The sequence below is a fragment of the Scomber japonicus genome, chromosome 12 (assembly GCF_027409825.1).
Source record: "Scomber japonicus isolate fScoJap1 chromosome 12, fScoJap1.pri, whole genome shotgun sequence".
Classification (NCBI taxonomy): domain Eukaryota; kingdom Metazoa; phylum Chordata; class Actinopteri; order Scombriformes; family Scombridae; genus Scomber; species Scomber japonicus.
Window position 1 is genome coordinate 17,950,605 of NC_070589.1, and position 25,060 is coordinate 17,975,664.

The 25,060-nt window shown below is 40.8% G+C and overlaps 2 protein-coding genes across 5 annotated transcripts in view; one reads left to right on the forward strand and one right to left on the reverse strand.

Annotated features, from left to right (window-relative positions):
• The window catches only part of per2 (period circadian clock 2), a 33,080-nt gene extending 14,982 nt beyond the window's left edge, over window positions 1–18,098 (forward strand). Inside the window, exons 3-24 of one of the 4 annotated variants that reach the window (XM_053330295.1) lie at window positions 4,790–4,882; window positions 5,068–5,222; window positions 5,700–5,821; window positions 5,944–6,145; window positions 6,962–7,013; window positions 7,632–7,792; window positions 7,981–8,059; window positions 8,168–8,274; window positions 8,377–8,530; window positions 8,684–8,798; window positions 9,045–9,197; window positions 9,481–9,568; window positions 9,803–9,962; window positions 10,088–10,203; window positions 10,364–10,570; window positions 11,672–11,932; window positions 12,349–13,253; window positions 13,649–13,765; window positions 14,592–14,814; window positions 14,952–15,078; window positions 17,288–17,438; window positions 17,799–18,098. In XM_053330295.1, the coding sequence (XP_053186270.1) occupies window positions 4,790–4,882; window positions 5,068–5,222; window positions 5,700–5,821; window positions 5,944–6,145; window positions 6,962–7,013; window positions 7,632–7,792; window positions 7,981–8,059; window positions 8,168–8,274; window positions 8,377–8,530; window positions 8,684–8,798; window positions 9,045–9,197; window positions 9,481–9,568; window positions 9,803–9,962; window positions 10,088–10,203; window positions 10,364–10,570; window positions 11,672–11,932; window positions 12,349–13,253; window positions 13,649–13,765; window positions 14,592–14,814; window positions 14,952–15,078; window positions 17,288–17,438; window positions 17,799–17,978 (3,928 nt within the window). In that variant the 3' untranslated portion in view covers window positions 17,979–18,098. The remainder of the gene's footprint in view (window positions 1–4,789; window positions 4,883–5,067; window positions 5,223–5,699; window positions 5,822–5,943; window positions 6,146–6,961; window positions 7,014–7,631; window positions 7,793–7,980; window positions 8,060–8,167; window positions 8,275–8,376; window positions 8,531–8,683; window positions 8,799–9,044; window positions 9,198–9,480; window positions 9,569–9,802; window positions 9,963–10,087; window positions 10,204–10,363; window positions 10,571–11,671; window positions 11,933–12,348; window positions 13,254–13,648; window positions 13,766–14,591; window positions 14,815–14,951; window positions 15,079–17,287; window positions 17,439–17,798) is intronic. The other 3 variants (XM_053330296.1, XM_053330297.1, XM_053330298.1) reach the window with 3 other exon arrangements.
• Window positions 18,099–21,875: 3,777 nt separating this feature from the next.
• Window positions 21,876–24,033, reverse strand: hes6 (hes family bHLH transcription factor 6). Its single transcript, XM_053330304.1, has 4 exons — window positions 23,756–24,033; window positions 23,569–23,655; window positions 23,369–23,450; window positions 21,876–22,788 (listed from the first exon to the last, which is right to left on the reverse strand). The coding sequence occupies exons 1-4, from the start codon at window positions 23,828–23,830 to the stop codon at window positions 22,370–22,372; spliced, it is 663 nt and encodes a 220-aa protein (XP_053186279.1). The 5' UTR covers window positions 23,831–24,033; the 3' UTR covers window positions 21,876–22,369.
• Between the last annotated feature and the right edge of the window lie 1,027 nt (window positions 24,034–25,060).

The window sequence follows — 25,060 nt, forward strand, 5'->3', positions numbered from 1 at the left end:
CGAAACAACCAGAGCCAGTCTAGAGTTGTGGAAAAATTCAAGTCAATGTCTCTCCCAGTAGGAAGACTGGATTGATGTCATCCTAAGGGTTGAAAGCTGTAGGATGAAGACTGGCCCGCTCGCAATGCCAGATGGGTTGGGTCATTCTCTCCAACTCCTTGCTATTGCTATGGCAACGCAGTGTTTGTCCCTGTTTATCATTGGGTGGAGCAACCAGTGTTGCATGCTCTCACGTTCGTACTCTGTCACTTTTAGCCTTGCCTCTGTTACCTCACTTGACCTATTGAATCTTTTTTTTTAAACACACCCTCTTCCTGTCACACATGTGCACATTTTTCTCTCAGAGACACCAGCTTTGCCTGTCTGACAGGATGACTGCTGCTACTCTCTCGCTCACTTTTTTTCTCTATTTCCCTCTTTGTCTCTCTCTCTCTCTCTCTCCTACCTCCCTTTCCGCTCCCAGTTAAACTTGTAACCTTTTGTACCCATTTTTTTCCAACTGCTTCTTTAACTCTGAATAGACTTATTATCTCCCTAATACTATTTGTCCAGTTTAAATTTCCATCTTAACTTTTTCCTCCTTTTCTCTTTCTCCTTTTATCTCTCGACATTTCTCTTTTCTCTCTCTTGCTGTATTTCTTTACCTGAGATTGTAGCAGCTGTTTGTTTAAAAGGCAAATGACAAGTATAACTAAATGAGAAACATGATACCTGACAACCAAGCCATTTCCATACAAACATGTGGACTTTAAGATTTTTGATGGACCATGTGAAAAAAACCCATAGCATACTCCCAACATTATTTCCTCCTGTCACAACGATCTTGCTTCACACATCTGTGATCCTCAGCTGTGCATTTGTATAAGAGGGACAGAGAATGTGGTCTTAGCAGTGTTACAACATTAACTGGACAATGTAGTTGATTGCCATCAAATCCACACTCGCATGAAAAAATTTGATTACAGTCCTTGTGACATGTTTACATTAGATTATCTCACAAGAAAGAGATAAGTTAAAAACTGTTTAATGTTTCATTATTTCTCAACTCTGAGTTGTACTGAGTGCTTGCAATAAAGGCTTTTGTCACAAAGAAGTGAGACAGTAGGGTCAAAATGAAAATCTCTACAAATATTTAAATTTAGCACAAATTTAAAATGCAAAATAATTTATATCGCTCCCTTTACTGTGATGAATCATCACCAAGAGACCCTTTTCACAGCAGACTTGAGTTATCACAGCAGGAGTAGCTAAACAGCATTAATGATGGCTGTTTCGATAAGCTGTTACAGTGAGTGACCATTCACCAGAATGCAGTAAGATTTAACCTGTGCTTTTCCAACTGTGACTTGTTAAAATGCCTGCCATTAAAAAGTGTGTTTTTCAGGTCACATGCTGTAAGTTGAGTGGAGATCACAAAATATACCTGCATTTTCTAGCAAAAAGTACATCAAGAAGATATAAAGGAACATTCCAAATAAAAATTATGGCAAGGATCAGATGCCGTCCATAAAACTGCTGCTTGGGTGCTTCACCAGCAACCACTTCATGGCAACAGTTGAGTGATAAAGTGGTAAAACCTCGGCTAGCGTGTGGAAGAGATGGTTTTGTGCTCTGATGAGACCGAATGAGCTTTTCAGTCAATATACTAAATGTTATATGTGGTATCAGTAAATGAAAACAGCATCTTGAACCTTGGCTGTGGCACTTTAATGCTTTAATGGGGGAACTTCTACAGCAGGGCCTGAACAGCTTGTGAGAGCAGTGAACACAAATGCAGCATAACTGGGAGGAATCCTGGAGTAAAAAAAGACTGTTGATTCTGTGTATCTGATAGAGTGTGATCCCTGGTTGTGCTTTGAGAGGCTATTTGGGAATGTTGTAATGTCAAAGTAATATCGGCCTGAGAAATTAGTGAGTGTCTCTTGACTCTTACATAGACTTACATTAATTCCCTGAAGACTTATCCTAACCATAACCATGGCTTGCCTAACCTTAACCATAACTACTGACCCAAACATCAGCTTTCCCCAAATTTGTCCCCAATTACCTGGCGTTTAGTCTGACATTTGTCCCGAAAGTAGCCCACGACAGACATACACACACAGCAGTTTAGCGTTCACACAATCATCATTTATTTACTTAAGTTCATTTAGAGTTGTACAGTTCATTCATAGTCATTGTAGAGAATGAAAAACATCAGTCTTTAAACCCGCTGGAGCTCCTTTGCCTTATTCATATGCAACTGATTCCTCATTTTATTCATGTTGCTTCAATGTAATGAGATATTTCAGTGTAATGAGATGTCCACACACACATACACACACACACACACACACACACACACACCTGATGAGGTCACATATTCACACAGCCAGTCAGTTTTCTGATCATTTAACAAAGCCACCTTGCCCTGATCTTACCCTGGACAGAAAAAAACCCTCCTCCACTTACAGAGTGGACACTAAAATAGACTCCTCTTTGAGCTCTCTCTCTTTTGGTAACATCTTTCCACTACACACAGACTTACTATCAGCTTGCCAATTAGCCTACTGTCCAAGACACTAATACATGTTCAGTCTGTCTAATCTACAACCAGCTGTTGAATTCCCGAGTACTGAGGGCTATATTTGGTAGAATTAAAACTCTTTCTTGTGCTTGGAGAGGCTATTTGTAAAGGTGTTTTCTATTCTTAGCCAGGTAAGCAGGTTATTCATAGTGGCCTGAGTTGTAGCTCAGGTGAGTTAGTATCTCAGATAGCTGTTAATAGTCTTTAAACCTGTAACCTAATACAGCAGACTAAATATACACAGTGCAGTGGAGTGCCTATGTAGTATCACTTTGTTGTGTTACTAACAAGATTCCTGGCTTTAGGAAAGATTAACTAAAACTGTGCATTCATTTGGTCGATCATTTCCGAGAGCCTTTGAATTGCACCTCTTCTAGAACCATTCCTATGCTGCCTGGCACTTATGACTTGTCACAGCAGCAAAATTACAGCTGTAACTCATATCATGAATTATTTTGGGGCCTTTTTCTTTTTGTCAGGTGTGTCAGTGATCCAGCCTGAGTCCTGCAGTAATGGAACAATGACAAACAATTAAATAGAGCAGAGTCATGATCACCCTTAATGGATACACCTATGTTGTGCTCCAGACATGACAATAATATATACTACTACATGTCCGATTTTTTCAGTTAGCTTACAAGAAATCAATGTAGCTTATTGTTACACTAACACGAAACGAGAAATATGTGAACTGACAATCAAACAATTTTGGCACGTCAGTGATAATTAAACTTCACAAAGAGGAAGAAAAACTTGTTCCCAAAGTAAAACTTTTTTTTCTGAGATCTTTCTGAATATATTTCAAAATATACTGTAGTGCACTGTGCACACTGAGTATACTTGTTTTTCTCATACATACTTAGAATTATAGTAGAGTTGGGTCTGCCTTTGTTGGGGCAAACACATGTCCACAGAGATCAGCACACAGACTTACTACCACACTCAATTAGCCTACTGTGATAAACTCTTTCTAAGTCTCACAATAATACACTCTCAGGCTGTCCAGCTGTTGCATTCTTTGGTATTGAGGGCTATAATTGACAGAATTAGGTACCTGCTTATGCTTGGAGAGACTATTTGTAAAGGTGTCTTCTATTCTTAGTCAGGTAAGCCTATTATACGTAGTAACCAATGTTGTGATGAGTCAGAGTCTCTGCCTGCCTGCCTTCTACAGGAGTCTAACTTTGTTGTGTTTCCAAGAAAGACACAAAATTCCTTCTTTAAATACGAGATGTAATTGTTAGATATAAACAGTCATGGAGAAGATAGGACATGTTAAAACCATACATGTAAAATTTCCTTGTGTTTATCAGGAAATGAGAATTTAGTAGACTAAGTAGCACTGATGAAAATCCATCCAATGACGAAGGTCATGAGATGCTGTTAAAAGCCCTGGAAAAGGCTATAGTGTGGACCTCCTTGAGTCAAGGTCAAACTATTTCTGTCAAACTACTGTTTCCGTGGTCTACAATGAACGTTTGCTGTCCACATGTAAAATATTCACTTACAGATTTTACAGCAATCATGTTGAAAGTTACAGTTTCAGGCCTTGTATTTCTAGCAGTGCTCCTGCTGCCAGCTGTATTTAAGCCCCTAAATCTTGCTGTATTGGTGCCATCCTGCTGTGCACCCTTTGAGCTACAGAAGCACTGAAAGTCCTCCAGAAGGTGAGACTGACCTCAGACTTGGAGTGAGGTTTCTTCTGTAGCCTTACCCCCAAATGATAGGTGAAGCTGCACGCACACTGTTTCCTATTGTGTTCCACAAAGGCAAAAATCAGCTGATCCTTTTTTAGGCTCCTCTTAACCACACTCTACATTGTGAGACTGAGTATTAGGTAATTTTCTAAGGTAATTTGAGCACCAAAGGCTGGGTGAAAAGGACAAGCTTGTATGAAAGATGTGAAATTTGTGCTTTTGAAATATCAGAATATTGCGACACCTTTCTGTGCCATTAGTACTCAACCACTCTTAGATTAGGTAACATGGGTTTTGTGTATCTATATCTTTAATTGGTAAAGTAGACTCAATGCAAAGATTTTGGTAAAAATGAACATTTAGGGAACACTTTGACAATGGCTGACATTATGAAAGGCAATGTTAAAAACAGTGTTTCTAAATGAGAATCACTCCTCTCTCCTTGTCTCTCTCTTCAAGGTAGTTTAAGTTCCAATTTATTCTACTTTGTTGCAAAATGTTCAATTCTTCTCCCTCTCCCTCGCAGCTCAAACTCCCACAGTCCATCTCCTCCAAGCAGCTCAAACGCCTTCAGTCTGCTGAGCTCGGAGCAGGACAATCCTTCAACCAGTGGCTGCAGGTTAGTGCGCTAACCACCATGGTATCACAGGGTCACAAAGATATCTTAGAATATGGAAAGAATTTTAAATGACTTCATTTTATGTATTATGGCCTAGAGGGACTCTTTTTTTTTTTCCTTTTCTTTTATCCATATCTGACTTGCCTCTGTGCACATGTGTTTGTGTGATTGTGTGCAAATTGCAGTAGTCAAGAATCTGCCAAAGCCAAGACCCAGAAGGAGGTGATTAAAACCCTGAAAGAGCTGAAACTTCATCTGCCTCCCGAGAAGAAACACAATAACAAATCCTCTACATTGAACACCCTCAAGTATGCCCTGCGCTGTGTCAAACAGGTGGCAGGTATGTGCATTCACATCAACCTTTTCTATGCTTCTGTCTCTCCTGTGTTTTGGGGTCTGTTCGTCTGTCTTTTCTTTGACTCTCAGGAAGAGTAGCAGCTAAGATTTTTTTTTAAATGAAATGAGGACACTACTTTGTGCAGAAGGGAACATTTTTGTGGGCGTAATGGTTTGTGAAGTTTACTCTGCCTAAGCATTTACAGATGGAAATGGGCGGGGGGCAGAAGTTAAAGTTTACATATTTGTTCTAAATGACGCAATTGAGTGTAGCACAAAGACATTACTCATTATTGAACAATGCCTTCAGTAGGATGAGATCACCTTGTAATTGGATTCATTCAAACCAGTATTCATGTAGAGAATATTACTAATAATTGTGAGAAATTGTCATTTTCCACCTTTTGTCTATTCAGTGTTGGTGTTCATGCTTTATGTTTTGACCAGTGATTGACAGAATCACACTTAACTTTTCTTGCAGCCAATGAGGAGTATTACCAGCTGCTGATGATCAATGACAGTCAACCTTCGGGCCTGGATGTGTCGTCTTACACCATAGAGGAGATAGACAGCATTACTTCTGAATACACTCTCAAAAACAATGTAAGTCATTGAATTATGTCTAAACAAAACAAAAATACTTTAACTTCACTTTATCTGAGCAGTTTTCCTTTTATCCCAAAACTGAATTTGTCTTTTTAACCTTCCGCTTGCCTCTTCAACAGGACATTTTCGCAGTCGCAGTGTCTCTCATCACGGGGAGGATAGTCTACATTTCTGATCAAGCTGCCTCCATCCTCAACTGCAAAAGGGAGGTGTTCAAGAACAGCAAGTTTGTGGAGTTCCTGACACCGCAGGACGTTAGCGTGTTCTACAGTTTCACAACACCCTATCGCCTGCCTTCCTGGAGCATGTGCACAGGAGCAGGTACATATTTACTGCATGGCTCTTTTTAGTCACTTTTAATTGTAATAACTGAGAGGAGACCCTTCATCATGATTGTGGTTAGAAAAGATGACGGTGATACAGAGAGATAAGGAAGTGTAGATGAGGATAAGGAAGTCTAGTCACATAATTCAGATTGTCTTTAAGTGTTGTACATAAGAAAATGTAAAGAAAAAAAGGAAAATGACTGTGAATGAGATCCCTTGACAAATGTCAACACAGGCACAGGCTGCCATGAACATAGTGCATTAAGATCAAGTTGACCTGACCTTAGGTTAACATAAAACTGTTAATGTTTGCCACTTTTACCTGGAGAGACTTTGCTGCCTCTGATGCAAAAGAAAAAGTTGGAGAAAGTGAGGAAAAGTGGGCCACTGAATAGGAATACCTTTCAGTGCACCTAGTAGCTCACAGAAGCTACTAAATGAGTAGATTAGAATAGATTAGAAGAATTGATTAAAAACATTATGAACACAGAGGCAGTTAGTCAAGAATATTGACATTTTCTGAGTGCAACTCATTTTATCCTCTCCATTTTAACTGATAATGACCAGGTTGCCCTTTAGGTCAGCAGTCCACCTTATGAATTTTATTCAGTTACCTTAAATCTTCTTTACACCAGCCTACTAAATAAAGAACTCTGTTTAAATGCATTGCTTTTAACTGCAGAGCTGCACTCCCAAATGATGTTTTTTGATGGAATTAATCAAAGCTTGAGCGCTTGCAGGAACCAAGACTAGCATTTGGTGGGATCGTGTTGCTTTTGAATTGAAACACATCTTTGTTTTCCTGTTTCAGAGTCATCCCCGCCTGACTGCATGCAGGAGAAGTCCTTCTTCTGTCGTATCAGGTGGGTGGATGTTGGTTGAGCCACAGTGTCGGGCCATCTGCTGCTTGTACCTGTTTGTAGTTTTTATTCATGCGTTCATTCCACACTACATGCTTTTCAATTAGTTTTTGACATCACATGCATGTAAACTGTAATTAGATGCTTTTTCCAAGGTAAGTCATACATATGAGCAGGAAGACACATACACATATACAACACACACACAGACCTTACTGTACTTGTTGGAACTTTCCATTGATTTTACTTTTTTTTTCAGAACAAGTCCTGACAAATGTCGGACCTTGAACAACAGTTTAAGACTTTATTTTATTTATTTCTCATTTTGATTTTAGTTGTCGTCTTTTGTAGAAATTAATTTGCTTTGCCAAAAAAAAAAAAAATCTGGATAATTGAAGTCTCAAACTCACTAGAGCAAAAACCAAATAATGCATAGGAACATTTACATATAGGAAAATAGCAGGAAAATAGCTAAACACTGCCCCCTTGTGTTCAGCGTCTTGAAATCCAAAATCCATGAATGGAAGTGTGAATGAGTAAGAATATTTATGGGTATTTGAATATAATTAACCCTTTGGCTCTTGTCTTGATTTGGCTTTATTTGACTCTTCTTATTTCCAGTGGTGGAAAGGAGTGTCAGGGCGACCTTCAGTACTATCCTTTCCGCATGACACCCTACCTGATGAAGGTCCAAGACACAGTGCATGCTGAGGACCAGTTCTGCTGCCTCCTCCTGGCTGAGAGGGTTCACTCTGGTTATGATGGTGAGGCTCCACATACAGGTTTGGGAAGCCAGTTTTGATAGACTAAAAGACTAAAAGTACTGAAAAGTATACATTTTGTAGAGAAATTAGCACTTTTTCCAGTTTGAGTCCTGCCTTGGAAAGATAGCATTTTAAACTAGTCCCAGTTCTGTTTGAGATGACATGGACTTCAATAATTACATTTATATGTTTTCTTTTCCTTAAAGCACCCAGAATTCCAACAGACAAACGCATCTTCACCACCACACACACTCCAAGTTGTGTATTTCAGGACGTAGATGAGCGGTAAGCCATAGTAATTTTATTGCTGTGCAAAACATCATTAATGACAGCTTGCTAGCTAACAAAGGAGAATTGAACATTTTGCAACAAAATATGTTTTATGTGTATTAGGGCGGTCCCTCTCCTTGGGTACCTCCCCCAGGACCTGATTGGCACCCCGTTCCTCCTTCACATGCATCCAAATGATCGACCGGCCATGCTGGCCATCCACAGAAAGAGTGAGTTCATGGATTCAAACAGATAAAGAAAGAATTTCCTGTGTCTGCACAGAAGATCCGTCCTCAATGTGATCTGACTGTTCTTTTGGGCTTTCCCTGCAGTCCTCCAATACGCAGGGCAACCGTTTGACCACTCATCCATCCGGTTCTGTGCACGAAATGGAGAATACATCATTCTCGACACCAGCTGGTCCAGTTTCGTCAATCCCTGGAGCCGCAAGGTGTCCTTTGTTATCGGGAGACACAAAGTGCGAATGTGAGTATTTACTAACTTGTAATATGTTTGTTGATTCATAGTTTGTCATAGATCTAATATATTCCAGTACTTGAATACACAGTAATGATGTTTATTGTGTATGTTACAGAAAGTTTATCTTGACCTGCTGAAGTGTTTTTTGTTGATCTCCAGGGGACCTGTGAATGAAGACGTTTTCATGGCACCAACTTCTGCTGTGGCCAAGACGAAGACCATGGACTCTGATATCCAGGAGATAACTGAGCAGATCCATCGGCTCCTGCTGCAGGTGAGAGGGGATAAGGAAATAAAGGAATGGATTACAGAAGAAGGGTTATGTTTTTGTGATGACAATTATGAAATAATAGATGCAAATGCCAGTATTTATAGGTGAGAACTTTGATAAATGTTTAACTTTTGGAGAAATTAACAAGGACAACAGATACAGAGACACTACATGATGGAAATTGGAAGAATAAACTTCTCACTTGGATTATTTTAGGCAGTTCCTCATTTCTTCCCTTTCTTTGACCAGCCGGTTCATAACAGTGGGTCCAGTGGCCATGGTAGTCTGAACAGCAATGACCACCTTCTGGCCTTGACATCTTCTAGTGAGAGCCTAAACAATGGCAGCGGGAGCAAGGTGCAACAAGAGACGGAGGAGGAAGTGAGCAGAAAAGCTAGACCCGTGAGTAAACCCAAAAACTTAGTTGGTCAAGCGTGTTCCAGCTCAGGTGGTCCTGCTTGTGCCAACAGGGAATATTGGGAGGTTTGGCTTGATTCCCAGTATTCATATTTACTGGAATGAATTGAGCCACACTAAATTTAGTGTTGCATAGTACTGAATTTATTAGAATAAATCTTCATAAAATGTGCTACCAAAGTATTTGGAATCAGATACAACAGAGAATGAGTGTGTTTAGCAGAAGTTCTTGTGTTCTGACTCTTAAAGTCTTGTCTCTGTTTCACAGCGAACTTTTCAAGAAATCTGCAAGGGAATACATCTTCAGAAGAGCCAGGAGCAGCAAACAAGCAAACCAGACAAGAAAAGCATTGGAAGTAAGTCTGATAACCTGATACGTGTGTGTGTGTGTGTGTGTGTGTGTGTGTGTGTGTGTGTGTGTGTGTGTGTGTGTGTGTGTGTGTGTGTGTGTGTGTGTGTGTGTGTGTGTGTGATAGCGGTATTGAGGAAGAAAATATGTCTGTCTGAGACTTGATCTGTTGTTGGGGAAGATGTCATATTTGTTGTTACACTGACCCGATCACATCCCCTAACTCCTGGCCTCTCTTCAGTAGAGTCTCTACAGAAGAGCCCAGTGGTGGTGCGACCCAAAGACTCGGCCACTCATCTCACCACAGAGGAGAGTAGGACTTCTTTTCAGGAGGAGATGACATTCAATGATCAAACTGTGTGCTCCTACCAGCAGATCAGTTGTCTGGACAGTGTTATCAGGTATGAACATAAGGATTCACATGATGACTGATAGCCACATGCCATCAGCATCGGCATGGTGAAGTTAGTGTTTTCTTTGGTATCCCTACAGATAACTGAATGACTATAATTGATGTTCCTTGTAGGTACTTGGAGAACTGTAACGTTCCCATCACCATGAAGAGGAAGTGCCAATCTTCCTGTAACACTACATCTTCTAACTCGGATGAGAAAGGATCTGACAGCATGCAGGTGTCTGGAGGTATGTTTCATTGCTTCATTTCCTCAGGAAAGGATAACTTAATATCATCTCATCATACAAAGATATGGCCCATTAAGGGCTTCAAAGTCCTTTTCAACTTCTCTCTCAGACTCAAAAGTACTGTCAGTCAGTATCTCTTGTTCTCTGATCTCTTTGGCAGAACCAGCCTTGTTGAAGGATCAGTCTGCTCTCTCCGCTTTGGATGCACAAGACAAAAAGTCCAGTGACGCGGCCACAGCAGTAGTGGGCAAATCACTGCCCCTACCTGTTCCTAACAAACCAGAAAGTGTGGTGTCCATAACCAGCCAGTGTAGCTACAGTAGCACCATAGTGCATGTTGGGGACAAGAAACCTCGACCAGACTCAGGTACAGTGCCGTGAAAAAGTATTTTCCTCCCACCTGATTTCCTCTATTGTTGCATATTTGTCACACAAAGGTTTCAGGTCCTCAGACAAAGTGTAGTATTAGACCAGAGAAACCTAAGTAACATAATTGTCTGAGGTTATATTTTCACTAACTTATGGACTACTTTATGGCATTTGTTCTTATATGCAATGAAGTGCAATAATAATCTAATGTTGCATTTTGATGATCTGAAACTACTCTGTGAGAAATATGCAGTAACAGAGGATATCGGGGAAGGGGAAAATGTTTTTTCACAGCACTGTAAATGCAACTTTTATGTATACAAGCTTTGCTCTCTGTGTCTTTTTGTGTTTGTCAGTTTGCATGTGTGCTGTTTATCAGTGGATGCTTGGCAACCTCTAGCTCAAAAACTGAAATAATTAACTCTTCCTACTATGTAAAATAACTGCAGTGGTGGTAATAAGAGTTTTTTTCTATCTATTCTAAACGTCCAGAGTGTGCGATACATTAGTGGCAGCTCGAGTTTATATAGTTTCTCCATTGCAACAATTATTAGTTGTAATCCGCAGCATTCGGCCTGTTCAAACAGTGATGATGATCTTGTTAAAAAGAAGCCAAAGTGTTACCAACTGATCAGTTTAACATCAATGCAAAAATACAATGTGAATTGCAGTTATAATTAATGAATTGGCATTGTCAAACATGTCATACAAACAGGCCCAACCCAAATACTTTCCATAGGCGCTATAGTACTCATTGTAGCCAGTGAGTCCGCAAAACTCCAGCACAAAAAAAAACCCCACAATGGAGTGATTTGTGTTTGGGACATATTAAGTTTACAGTAAGTAATGTTATACTACAATGTTTAACTCTGCAGTTGTTTCACAGTCCTGTCATTTGGCCATCGGCTCTGAAAGAGGGCCAAATGGTCAAAGGTTTCTTCTACTTTTAATGTTTTTTTAAAGTCAGCGCCAACGCAAGCCAGTGCAATGTTTGATTAACACTACTTTTGTCGTCGTCGCTGTAAATGTCTAACAGTTATACATGAACTCTTATTTCTTTGTGGAATGTTAAACCAGTTTCCCCACTGTCTCCGTACAGAGATCATAGAGGACATCTTAGGTGCAGGGGAAACAGCAGAACCCAGCAAGAACTCTGGGGTTCCTTCTGCTGTTTCACCTCCCAGTCAGGAGAGGGAGTCCTACAAAAAACGGGGGTTGACCAAGCAGGTTTTGGCAGCCCATACTCAGAAGGAGGAGCAGGCTTTTCTGTACCGCTTCAAGGAGCTTCGTGGACTCACAACCCTCAAAGCAAACTGCTCTCAATACCTGGAGCGCCAGAGAGAACAGATCGTCAGCAATGGTACCACTGCACATCACTCTGACACACATGATATCAGAATCCTTTTAAAGGATAAGTCCGGTTTATTTTACAGTAAAGTTTACAGTTTTGGTCTTGTTTTCATAGTTCGGCCATCATTTCTATGGGTAACTGTAACATTGCATTCACTAAGTCTCATGGGGCAGGAAATCATTGTCAGCCAAACGTATTTGAAAGAGAAAACACAAGTCTAATTATATGGCAGTTGTAAACACAGTCTGACTGCTTGTGTTTTGGCCTCATTAGACTGTATTGTAGGGATGTCACTTTGTTCTCTGATCTTTGTTGGACGCTGATATCATGACCTGTTTATTATCTCATACTCCACTTTGACTGACAAACTAAAATGTTTCCAACAATAATATAAACATGTGTTGTTTATATTCTTGGCCCCATAGCTGTACCCACTGCTCGGTCCTGCAAGCCAAACCGGCCGAATGCAGAGCCCACCACACGCCGGAATGTACGGAATAAGAAGACCAAGTCAAAGCGAGCAAAGCAGATCGAGTCTTCAGACAGCACAGCGTCACATCACAGACAACAGCAGCTGCGGCCTCCTCTTAGAAACCAGGGCCTTAACCCGACCTCTTGGTCTGCCTCTGACACCTCACAGTCCACTTTTCCCATGGCTTACCCTGCCATGATGCCAGGCTACCCCCTCCAGGTTTACCCCAGAGCCAATTCCATAGATCCCCTCACAGACATGACTCTACAAGGCTTTGTGGACAACCAGGGCACCCAGGCCCCTCCCTGCCCACCACCCATCCATCCTGCCCCCTACACCGCCCCCATGGTCACCCCCATTGTGGCTCTAGTGCTGCCCAACTACGTGTTCCCTCCAATGGCCCCCGGGCCTCCACAACCACAGCCGGTGTACCAAGCAGAGACTGGTGGCTTCCCCACCCAAACGCAGCCTTTTTGTCAGGCTGCCTTTCCAGGCCAGGGTGCCTTCACATCTCCTGCTTTCAGTGTACAGAACCCGTTTAACTCCCAGAACCCCTTCGCTCCCCAAGCAGGTTACCTGACCCAGTCACTCTACATCCCTCCATCCTCGGAAACCCCAAAGGCCCCCATGGAAGGCCAGTCTCGTTCCTCTACACCACAGTCTGGAGGAGGTGATGGCCATGCGTCCCCTCCGATGTTCCAGTCCCGCTGCAGCTCGCCTCTGAACCTGCTGGAGTTGGAGCTTTCTGTGGACAGGCAGGACAGCACCGTGCTCTCCTTTGGAGGACCAGGGAACAGTACAGCTGATAGAGACAAAGGAGGAAGTGGCAGCCAGGCCAAAGAGAGGGAGCTGAAGCAGGTAAACAACAAAAGAACCTCCTCTTCCTTTTTGTCTCCTTTCCTTTTCTTTCCCTTTCCTTTTTCCACCCAAAGTCTCCCAGTGACTGATAGCCATATTCTTCACTCTGTAACCTTCTTACGGTTAATTGTCGGGATTTTATATCAGTGCCTTGCTGAACTCCTGTAAGTAGGCTGTGGCATGTTCCCCAGAGACATTCATTCATATGTCGCTCAGCCTTTTGGGATTTAATGCCATCGTCACAGTGATGCCTCCAGATAATTCACAGTCATTAATCAGCAGTTCTTACTTTTGTAATGCTATGCCATGTGTAAAGTCAAGTCAGTCTAGACTCCTCGGATGAAATGTGGCCCAGGGTGTTAATACATGATGTTATTATCCCTTACACCCTTTAGCCATCTCTCAGTCTACTTTGTCCACCTGGACCCTTGTATTACGAGGGCTCGCCCTGTGTCTGTGAGCGTTTGTCTTGGGATAAAGTGTTCTCTAGGCTGAGGGCTTGCAGCAAAGAGGTAGGCGAATCATCTGAAAACCTCCACACTACTCCAATCCCATTCCTCCCCCGATACATATGTCAATTACAACTGTAACAGTTTCTCTTTTTTCCCTTTTCGTGACTTATGATTTGTATATATGATCTTGCTCTGTTTTTGTCTATCCAGTAAAACATTTTCCCAGGAGTGACATTGATTTTTATGAATGCACGAGACTGAGAAACTTTAAAAAGAACAAATTATGTTTTGAGTTACTGAAAGCTGTTATTGTACACAGTTGTTTTTAATCACCTCAGAACATACATACACTCTTGGATTTTCAAAATCTTTAAGCCTTGAACCACAATATTAGCAGCAGAACTGAACTGTAGCAGCAAAAGCAAAATGTGGGAACATGTTACTGTTTTATCTGTGTTGTATTATGATATATATGATATACAGTATCAATCAAAAGTTTGGACACACTTTCTCATGGTAGGAAAGTGTTTCCTAACTTTTGACTGGTACTGTACGTGAATGTTGTTTCCCAAACTGTTAACTTTACTGCACAACATTATAAATGTATCAGTGTATGCAAGCGAAAAACTCTCTGGTAAATTATGCTCAGCCTCACTGTGTAACTATGGTAATGGTAACACATTTTGTACCAAATAACTGGTGAGGTGGTCCCTTCCATGCTCAAAATACTCCCAGTTTACTCTAAAAATGCAGAGGCAAGATGCAGCATGGCTGGTGATATTTGCACTGGCCTCTATTACAAAGAAGCAGCAGTAGTACAGTAGGTTGACCACAGGAATGATGTCACACTTCATATTTAATGGTATCGCTGATGTCTCTCTTGCAGGCAAGCTCTCGTAGTGACGGGAACAACAGCGACGCAAACTCCTTGTCCAGCGACATGTTGGACATTATCCTGCAAGAGGACTCCTGTTCAGGCACTGGCTCAGCCACCTCGGGGTCCATGGGATCTGGGTCCAACGGCTGTGGAACCTCGGCCAGCGGGACGTCCAACAGCGGGACATCAAAGAGCAGGACATCAGCCAGTGGGAACTCCGGTAGTGGAACAGGTCCGTACTATTCTCAAGAGTAAATGAGTGATAAAAACTGTTCATAAAAAAGTTCAAACACAGATACGTTATTTGTATATAACATGTATATTTGCATTTTTATTCGATTAATGTGAAGGTTCTGCATTTTCTTACAGGAAGCAACAACAGTAGTAAATACTTTGGCAGCGTGGACTCATCCCAGAACAGCCATAAGGTCAAAGGTCACTCGAGCAGCAGTGACGGGAACCCCATGGAGATGGAGCAGAACGACCAGTTCATCAAGTACGTATGCAGGACCTGATGTGGAAACACAGATGATAAAGTCATGACGACCTATCAGGAGGACACAGATGTAGGCAGTGAGGAGTAGGAGGAGTAGGATAGCTGCCCTGATCACACTATTGATTGATTAGATTAATAGTTTATAAATATATAATCAGCCTTCTAATAATTATAAGAGCGTAAAGGTGAGCATGTGTCCAGACAGACTGTCCTCTGGTTGTCTCTTTATCTATGTGCAGTGAGAAGGCAGAACAAAAAAAACATCAGAGAGGTGATACAGTAGCTCATCTGTGGACATTTACCTTGGTGAGGGATTATAAAAAGATTTTTTAGATGTTTTGGAAGTAAAGTATCATTTTATTACAGTGTCCCGCATGCGGCATCTTGACAGACGACTGACATTTCTTGGTAGCCAGCATGACACACGAGGTCCAACCATAGACTGTATATGGGTCCAACACACTGAAATGTTACACAGCCTCGTAGATTATTTTCTAGGCAAAATCATCTACAAATTAAAATCTAGAGGCCTGACCATGTAACAGGACAGAGGTTTAAACAGTACACCCAGTGTGTACTACTACAGATTAGAGAAAAACAGTGACTAGTGAGCATGTCGTTCTCAAACATAATGTAGGCCAGTTAACTCCTAATTCAAGGACAGGAACACTCCTTCCAGCAGGAGTTCATTCAGTTACTGTTTTGAAGAACTGTGCTGCTGGAGGTTGTTATATTAACCAAAATAGTTCAATTTTCATGCTGGTAAATGCGTTGTTCATACATATTGTTCTGTAGTCTGTGCTGGAAGGGATGCAGCCCTCCTGGGATAATGAACATTTTCCACTCATCCCCTTCACAACAACTCATCCTCAACGTAACTCATCCTCAGCTCTCTGCAGTACTGTTTTCTGTCCTCTGGCTGCACACACACATCTCAAAGTGACGTCTGCAGATATTTGATCTTAGTACTAATGTTTTTATTCAGACTCATATTTCTTACTGTTTTGTATTTGCTCTCTTCAGGCAGAACCACTAAAAATAAGTGATAAGCCCTATTTACTCTAAACATCTTAACAACTCATCTGTAAAACCATTTTTTACTGCCTTTCCTGTGTCTCTTTGGGCCAAAGAAAGTTCAACAGTGTGTTTGGTTCAGCTGCATTTCTTCGCAGTTATATTACTTAACTTGTGCATGAAAGACTGCACACATGATTTTCTGTTGTGGTTAACTTCTGTAAATGGAAGCGTATTGCATTCACTTGAATTAAAAAAAAAACATTTTTTTCTGAATAATTTATTTTTTGGTCTGTTTTTCGAGGTAGTTACTTCTGTTTTTCTGAGTATTTTTTTTCTGTTTTCCAGTAATTTCTTTCTTATCTGTTTTTCGGGCTAAGTTTAGAGGGCATTCAAAACATTGGACACATTCACTCTTTATTGAGAGCTCGATGTAATGGAAGCAAACATGACCTGCTTGTTTAGTTTCATCAAGTTTTACTTTGATTAGGGTTTAAGACACTGGGAGATTGTCCTGTCTTTAAGTCATATAGATGCTATTACTATTATTATATATCTTTCTTCCTCTTTGCCTTTTCTCTCTCTAATTGCATATATTGGTCAAAAGACAAAGTCCCACCAAAAAGCTCAGAAACTGGGCATATGTGCGGAGCAGGAGGGAGTCACCATAGATGGGAGTCACTTGCAGGTTGGCTGTTCTTGCGAGGTATCGTGGTAAAAAAATTACCACGAAAAACTGAAAAATAATTACCCCGAAAAACAGGGAAAATGACTCCAAAAAATAGAAAAAAATAGCCAGAAAAACAGGAAAAAAGATTAGTCAGAAGAACAGGAGAGAAAAAATTACTCAGAAAAACAGAAATAATTACCTCGAAAAACAGGCCAAAAAATAAATTACTCAGAAAAAACAGGTTTTTTTGTTTTTTTTATTCAAGTTAATGCAATAGGCTTCTGTAAAAGTGTCAGTGAAACTTTACACAGGAATTTAAAACTTGATGAAGCATTGACAGATTTTAACCACTAGATGGCAGATATATATCATCAGATGGGAGGGACTGACACTGAATGAGACAATCATCAGATGACAGTAGATCTTTATCAGCGCTTTAGATTTGTATATTTGTAGATTCGGGGTTATTTTCTGGGTTTAAGTTGCACTGGTGTGTTAAGCTTGTCTGTGTCTGTTTGTGTGCAGTGACATCCAGAGAGTGCTCAGAGAAGACAGAGAGAAGCTGCGGCTGATGCAGAAGAGCCAGCCTCGCTTCTCAGAGGAGCAGAAGAAGGAACTGTTCGAAGTCCACCCCTGGATGAAGAAAGGAGGTCTACCTAAGGCGATAGACGTCAAGGTAGAGAGAAAAATTAATTAATTTATCAAACATTGCTTTGACTGAAAATGTGACTTTTAGTTGTTTTATGGCTCTGTTAAGTTTTTAGGAAAAAGGGTTGTTACGTTTGTCAGTTCATGTTAAGTAATATCAAGATGTTGTCACCCAAAGAAAATAATAGATTTTTTGTTTATATGGGTTGAGTCAAGTCTGTTACGTAATTCATATTTGAGGTTTGTTTGTCTTGAAACATTTCTCACAAGTACATCAAAAGTTATGAAAGTTGTTCACCCACTGTGTCTGCGTCTGTGTTTCTTTGACACACTTACCACCACCACCCCACCCCCCCTCTCACTTTAATGCCTTATTTGTGGTGTGCAGGTGTGTTCCTGGTGTGACGGTACATCAGAGGCAGCAGCGGCAGCAGCAGAGGACCAGCGATACCTGGACATCGGTGACACAGAGACAGATGAGATGAGCTGCGAGACGAGGCTCCAAGAGGAGCCCTCAAACAGTGTTGTCATCTCCTGCCGTGGCCCTTCACCCAGCTCCAGCTCTTAGACTCAACCAGAGAGACAATAAAGTGCTTCAGTGTGAGATTCACCACTCATCAGCCGCTTGTTCTGCTCGACCACGACGATGAAGAGAGACCTACTTCACACAAATCGTCAGACAGGCCCTTCTTTTATCTGTTTAGAAAAACAGTGGCTCAAACAGACTATTGTAGAATGTGAATATATGTTGGTGGACATCAAAATACACTTTATTTTAATATATTTCTTTAAAGCTACACCGAAAGACAGTTTTTTGGTGGGTGCTGACTTTCTGTGTCCATTCATTAGTTTCTTTGTAGCTTTTATAAATGTGCAGCATTTAGGGGAAGTATGGTATGCACTGAATAGGAGATGCAGAACCCCAGTAAGGCATGTACAATGTGCTCGTACGAGAGACAGTTGGGTCGAGGTCAAACAAGCATGAACCAGACGGAGCAGTAGCGCGCCAGGAAGTGGCTCAGTGGTGTTCTAACTGTTGCGGTTACTGATTAAATTCAGTGTTTTGTGACGCGATTTCCTCAGTTACAACAACACTGTGCTACGTCAGCATGTGGTGTTCACAGTTTCACAAGCTCCAGTCGTGCGTAACTATCATGCATTACATGAACATACAAGTGCCCTTTTTGGACTATACTCGAAGAGTTGCAGCACTGTTCATCTACTCCGCTTACCCCTAATTTATTTATGGTGTTGAAAAATATTCTTTAAATTAAGAACATGAGAGAAAAAAAGAGACATTGAGCATTGACTTGAAGAATGCTAGACAAGGGCTAAACCGTTTCACTACCTCCATCCACACTAGCTGTGGAAGAAGTGCTCACATCTTTTACTTGAGTAAAAATTATCTTGTTACAAGTAAAGATCTTGCATTCAAGATGTGTCTTAATCAAAGTACTTATTATACATCAGGGCACCTTTCAGAGTGTTTAATATATATTATTTATTGGAGAATCCGCTTTTTTTTCCTTATGTTTAATACTTTGAGCTGTTTAACCTGTAACATTGAGTCATATTTTATAAACTGATTATGTTGTTAGACATGACTGCTAACTGCAGCTGTCAGATAAATGTAGTATAGAATAGAAATATTTATTAAGTAGCATAAAATGTGACATACAAGTAGCTACTCAAGTACGTAGATGTCCCTTCCGCCTGTGATGCTATGATGGAGGCAGTGAAAACATGTGAGTCTGCAGACAATCAGGTGCTACACATACTGTAAGCTAAGTGTACTCACCTGCCCATCATCCTATGATTTCTGCAAAAAGTGTGCAATTTAAATTTCAACCCTCCTCTTCCTCCTCTGGCCATATCTCATTATCTTCATCACTTTCTTGCATTTTTTTTCCTCCTGTATCAGCTGTGAAGCTTTTGTTCATTGGATGCCTTTCACGTAAAGAAACACTTAATTTAACTCATTTCAGCACTTGTGTGAATGTTTGTAACAGTCATTGAATCTGAGTATATATTTTTACATACAATGACTGTTTCTGTATAAAGTAAGTAAATACGTGTTTTTAAAATCCAGCTCAAAGAGGGCAGGCAGGACCAATGTTATTATTATTTACTGTAAATAAAATGTGACAGCAGTTCCTCTAAAATGATATGTTGCTTATGGTGGGTGATAAAAATATAAAAGTGTGGAAAAAGTGGATGTTTTCCCCAGTTTTAAACGTGTGTCACATGACACTTGAAGATGTCTGATGTTGCCCCTCATAAATATGGAGGAGGGCATCCTGTGGGAGAGGCTGAAGCTCATTACCGTTCAGAACAAACGTGTGGTCGCTTCAGAAGTTACAGTTTAGGGTTATTGCACGGGTATAAAGCAGCTCAGACAGATGCCATGTGACTGTGTGGAGACGGAGACCATCTCTTCACTTTGAAGCTGTAACTTCAGCTCGATTTGAACATTTCCTGAATTTTGTCATTTGTCTTTCTGTTATCTGAACAGACACTGACAACCATGCACCTTTTTTATTATCATTTCTTTTCTTATTTTTGATGGAGATGAATCGGTTTATGTTTAATAAAAAAATGTTGCCTCATTTACAGTGAAGTTGTCTGAAATGTTTCTTGCGCCTGGCTCGGTTCGTTTACACTGTGGCAGATGTGCATATTAAGTTAAATTGGACAAATACTCCAAACTGTCCGATGATCAATTAATGAGTGTAAACGACTTACTGTTTGCAGCTGATCCAGGTTTGACGACTGATAAGGACTGGTAGAGTAATGTAGACATGATATTGACTGAATGTGCCTTTAAAATGGTTCAATTAGGAGGAAACGCAGTCAAATTTGAAGCAAGTTTGCTGAAGGGGGGTGGGGAGGTGAGTATCCTTATCCTTTCCTCTTTTTAAGATGAATTAAACTAAACCATAATATAATAGCAGCTACTATAAATAGATCTTCATTAGATAAATTTAGATATAAAGTTAAAAAGAAAACGAGATATTTGTGCCTCTCCGTCCCGAAGTCATGACATTCACATTCACCTTAATGCAAATGTCTGTCTGCCCCACAGTCCAGACAGATCCTGCAGGGGCCTGATCAAAGAGACCCCCCTTCAATACTCCCCCTCCTCCTCCCTCCTCCTACTCGCTGTTCACACCTTCATACTTCTTCCAAGTTGAGGACGAGGTGCGATATTTTACAAACTACCCTCCTGCTGCGGCCGTTTACACCTCTCTCTGAGGAGCCGCAAATCCGGTCTGGTCGGTGACCACAGAGACACTGTTTTCAAGTTCATCATTATGGATTAACGTTTGGGGCTGAAAGAGTTAAAAGGGAGTCTACACAGGGAGAGTAGTCAAATGGTTTATTTAGCAAAGTGAAAGTACCAGAATGTAATGTGCTCTAAATTTGACTTGAGTATAAAAGAATGATCAGTAGTAAAGGTAAAAGTACTCATTAGGTTTCAGCTATAGTCATTTCCCTCTAGCCTGATGGTAAAATACCTCAAAACTACTTAAGTATGGTGTATTTCAGTAAGGAAATGAAAACATGTGATGCAAAACATGATAAATACTTGATCCATTAAATAATCCCAGACTCACTGTATTAATCTTTTTTTGTGTGTGTCATTTCACCACTAATCCCTCTAAGTAGGGGCTGTGCTGAGGCTGTGGACAGCGTTAGAAACGACACTTTGAGAGTGGACATCACAGGAGCACCGGAGGACGCATCTGATTAGATTAGATCAGAACAACCAGTCTTTTATTATGCATTTGTAGTAGCGGGAGCTGATGGTGCAGGAGCAGAACAATGTCTGTGGCTCTCAATAGGACCACAGAGGTCATGTCTGAGGGGACGCAGACTTTGTTTGAAAGGCGTCTCGAGTGAATCAGCATGGGATTCTTGACCCCCTTGCTGGCATAAGATGCTATGTAGGCCTACAGAGTTTACAGGTAGACAGTTGGTAAATATACATATTAATAGTCATATGCACTTAACTATTACTACTAACGGAAAAGAGACCAGAGATTTTCATGAAAGCCCCACATACAGTGTAATACACAATATAATGAAAATCTGATAGACCACAGTGGCCGTTTCATGATTGAGCAGGTTATTTGCTCACACGTTATTTTAAAACTGTGACATCAAAAAAGCAAACTCAAGTGAAGTTATAAAACCCATTTGTCGAGTCTTCAACTAGGCCTATATAAGGACTGTGTGGATTACTCATTTCACACCTCATAAATGCCTACGATGTGCTGAGGGATCTTGGAGAGACAGAGAGAGAGTGCACACACAAATGGCCCACAATTGTAGAGTAATAACTAATATCTTTACACAGCCGTGGGTGGGTGGGTGGTTAGTAGGATCATCGCGTGTGAAATGTAGCTTATTTTAAAAGAGCTGTTGCACAAAATAGACTTTTAACACAAGTGATTTGTCAAAAAAAAAAAGATTTATTGAAAAAGTCTGTGAAGAGTTTTAAGCTCGGGGAAATCAGATGAGGTAGCCTAACTGTCATTTGACATGTATAAATACAATGTTAAAGACATCCTAAATAAGAAATAATTTACACACAGCTAACAATGCATTTCTAACATGACATCTATCTTCTATACAGCTCAGTCATATTCAACAGGTAAATATTTACATATGCATTTCCCCTTCATTGAAGGCAGGCCACCTCCACATGAAGACCCTACAGGTCACTGACCTCTGTAAAACAGATTTAATTACATATTTTATTTATTAAATACATTTTAGTTTAATTGTAGATCCCCAATAATTACACAAAGAGCTTCTCATATGCCTTTCAACAAGTTGTCATTCCAGTAGTGTTTTTGTCTTGTACTGAGTGAGGCCTATGGCACAAAACATCCTACCACAAAGCTTTATATCATCTACTGTAATTTATTAAAACATGCTTTTTCTTCTTAAAATGATCTACCACGGTCTCCACACTGACTTGGGGTATATTAAAGAAGGCAGGCTCGACACATCATGCTGGTCGGCCTCCTCTGAAGAAGAAACATGGCTTTGCTCTGAGTCGGTTTCATCCAGGTCAGAGCAGAGATCGTCGGTGGAGACAGTGGAGGGGGCCGGGGACACTGGGGACACCGGGGCCGGGGACATGCTCTCAGGCAGGGACCAAGTGCTGTTGTTACCGGGGCTATCCGGCAGCATCACCCGGAGGCGGTCCTCGTCATTCAGGGGCATGCTTTGCAGGAGGTGGTTCAGCAGCTCTGCAGCGATGGTTGGGTCAATTCCCGGGCAGCTTGACACAAAAGTGTGGACATCGTGCATACACTGGATGTAACCTGCCGCGAAACGCTCGCAGGCCTCCCGGTTCACAGCGCCCATCTCTGTGGAGACATCAACCGTTAACAAACCGTTAGGACAGACAGTTTAAGTCCAGTTCTCGTCTCTGATTGGCTGGGCCGCGGCGGTAGAAGATGCACATACGCACCTGCGGTCGGTGTTTCGCTTAAACTGGTGACCATGTTAACTGGTGACTTTCGTGTAGGTGTTGTACTAAAAGCCTTTATTGTAGTTTAATCTTTTTTAAAATACATACTCAATTGTGTTTAATATCTAAGTTACGCTGACCATTTATGGAAGCTAAATTGTGTGCAGAAGACTCATTCACCTCTCGTCGTAACGTACCTTATACTGTTAGAGTCACCAGTTAACACGGTCACCAGTTAAACCGAAACACCGGCCACAGTACAGTTGAATCAGAATATTAATGCGCTGACCGTTATGCGTTTATTTGAAGGTTAAGGTTTAAGTACTATATTACTTGGCGGAAGCTTGACAAGTAAGTAAGAGGCATAATACACTAGATAAAGTTTTCAATTTTACGCCAACATGTTAATATTAAGTGAACTTTTATGCATACAGGCTTTACTATGAAGTATGTACATGTTGTTTATATTTGTTTACCTTGAGCCCGGTTTTGCAGGATGCTCTCCACCCGTTTCACTGTCATCTCCAGTACTTCGGCATTCTCCATCTTTGATTGTAACTGCATTGGGTGACAAAAACAATCAGTGTTCGCGCCGGTAACAGTAGCTAACTATTTCAAAGATAAAACGTTTAATAAATTGTGGGGGTCAACAGTACAAACAACATGAATATCTTACGTCTGCCTCAGCGATGAGTACTCTGAGTTCTTGTAAACTTTCATTGATGCGAGCTCTTCTTTTCTTCTCGACCAGAGGTTTCCTCATCTGCCAGAACAATCAGGGGAAAAAAACGGGAGTTACTTTGTCAGTTTTCAGCTGGTTAAAACAACTATAATGAACAATAAGTATCCACACAGGCCCTTACCTTTCTGTCAGGTTTGACTCCACTGCAGTTATCACCTCTATCCACTCCGTTTGTGTTGTTTCGGATGGGGGCCATGTTGTGGAAGTTTAACCCAGGCGCTGCCAGAAGCCCTCTGGATCCAAAGAGCCGTTACAGCCTCTCACTGGGACAGATGGCCGAGCCCAGCGGCCAACAAAGCGTACTGAGAGACTGGGCTCGATAATGTCGCTTCGGGAGGGCATGTGCTAGGTATATGTGTCGGTTCATTTACATATGAATAGGTGAACTGGCTACGAGAGCAAGACGCATCGGGGGCGTGCAATGCTCGTACCCGCCGACCAACAGTGGTGCTGTTAGCTTTTATCCCAAACTGAACCTACGTATAAATAAAAACCTGGATTATTGAGATAAGTTATACCAAAGAGTGGCCCAAATAATGCCCAACAACTTCTAGTGCTGGAACAAATTAAACATTAATCAGTGGTATAAACCATTTATTTGGGATAGAAATGCATGACAGTAAACACTAGACTTCCCATAAACATATAATATAGTCTAGGCTTTATGTGGAGGTTATATTAGTATATCAACCAAACTACTCTTGAAACAAACTTCATGTACACTTCACTTCTTTGCACTATATATATATATATCCCGTTTACAGTTCACAGAAATGATTTCAACATATTTCTTGATATTGTTGTGTTAATTTAAGTAAATACATCAATAACCACTAAACAAGAGTCAGATTCCTTGTATTGGTAAACATACTTGGCCAATAAAGATTATTCTGATTTTATCATACTTCACTATTTGCTTTTTAATAGTTATTAGTGGTTATTCTTAAGTATGACCTTTATACTACTCACCAATATAGGCCATATATCTGCCAATTCTCACATTGCATCATTAGTCAGTTTGGCCTATTTCATGCTTGAATGTGAGCCATCAGTGTACTCATGAGGACTAGGCTAGTGCTCCTCTAGTTCTGTATAAAACTAATGTGAATTGGGAGCTATGAGCCATTTGTCAAGTACAGCACTCTCATGTGTAAAGAGTGCGAAAAGCCTGTAGTCGCATGAGATGAACAAGCAGCTTGAAAACTGAAAAAGGCAAGATCCCTGCATGGAGTGTATATTCTAGTATAATTTATCAGAGGCGCTTTAGAGAAAATTTGACTGAATGAGACTCAAATTTCGTGAAAAGTCCAAATTCAACAGGAGAGCTGTGTGTAAGCTTGTGCAAATGTGTATTTCTAGGAGAGATATGTACTGGTGAACTGACATTGATACTTTGCTGTGTGTTAAAGGAGGTTGTTAGGTTTTA

Coding starts and splice junctions, on each gene's coding strand:
- hes6 (XM_053330304.1), bottom strand. CDS start 23,830: ATGGCCCCCATCCGAAACAACACAAACGGAGTGGATAGAGGTGATAAC. Junction 23,451..23,568: donor TACTCATCGCTGAGGCAGAC/GTAAGATATTCA, acceptor CACCCAATGCAG/TTACAATCAAAGATGGAGAA. Junction 22,789..23,368: donor CCTGCAAAACCGGGCTCAAG/GTAAACAAATAT, acceptor ATGTCTCCACAG/AGATGGGCGCTGTGAACCGG.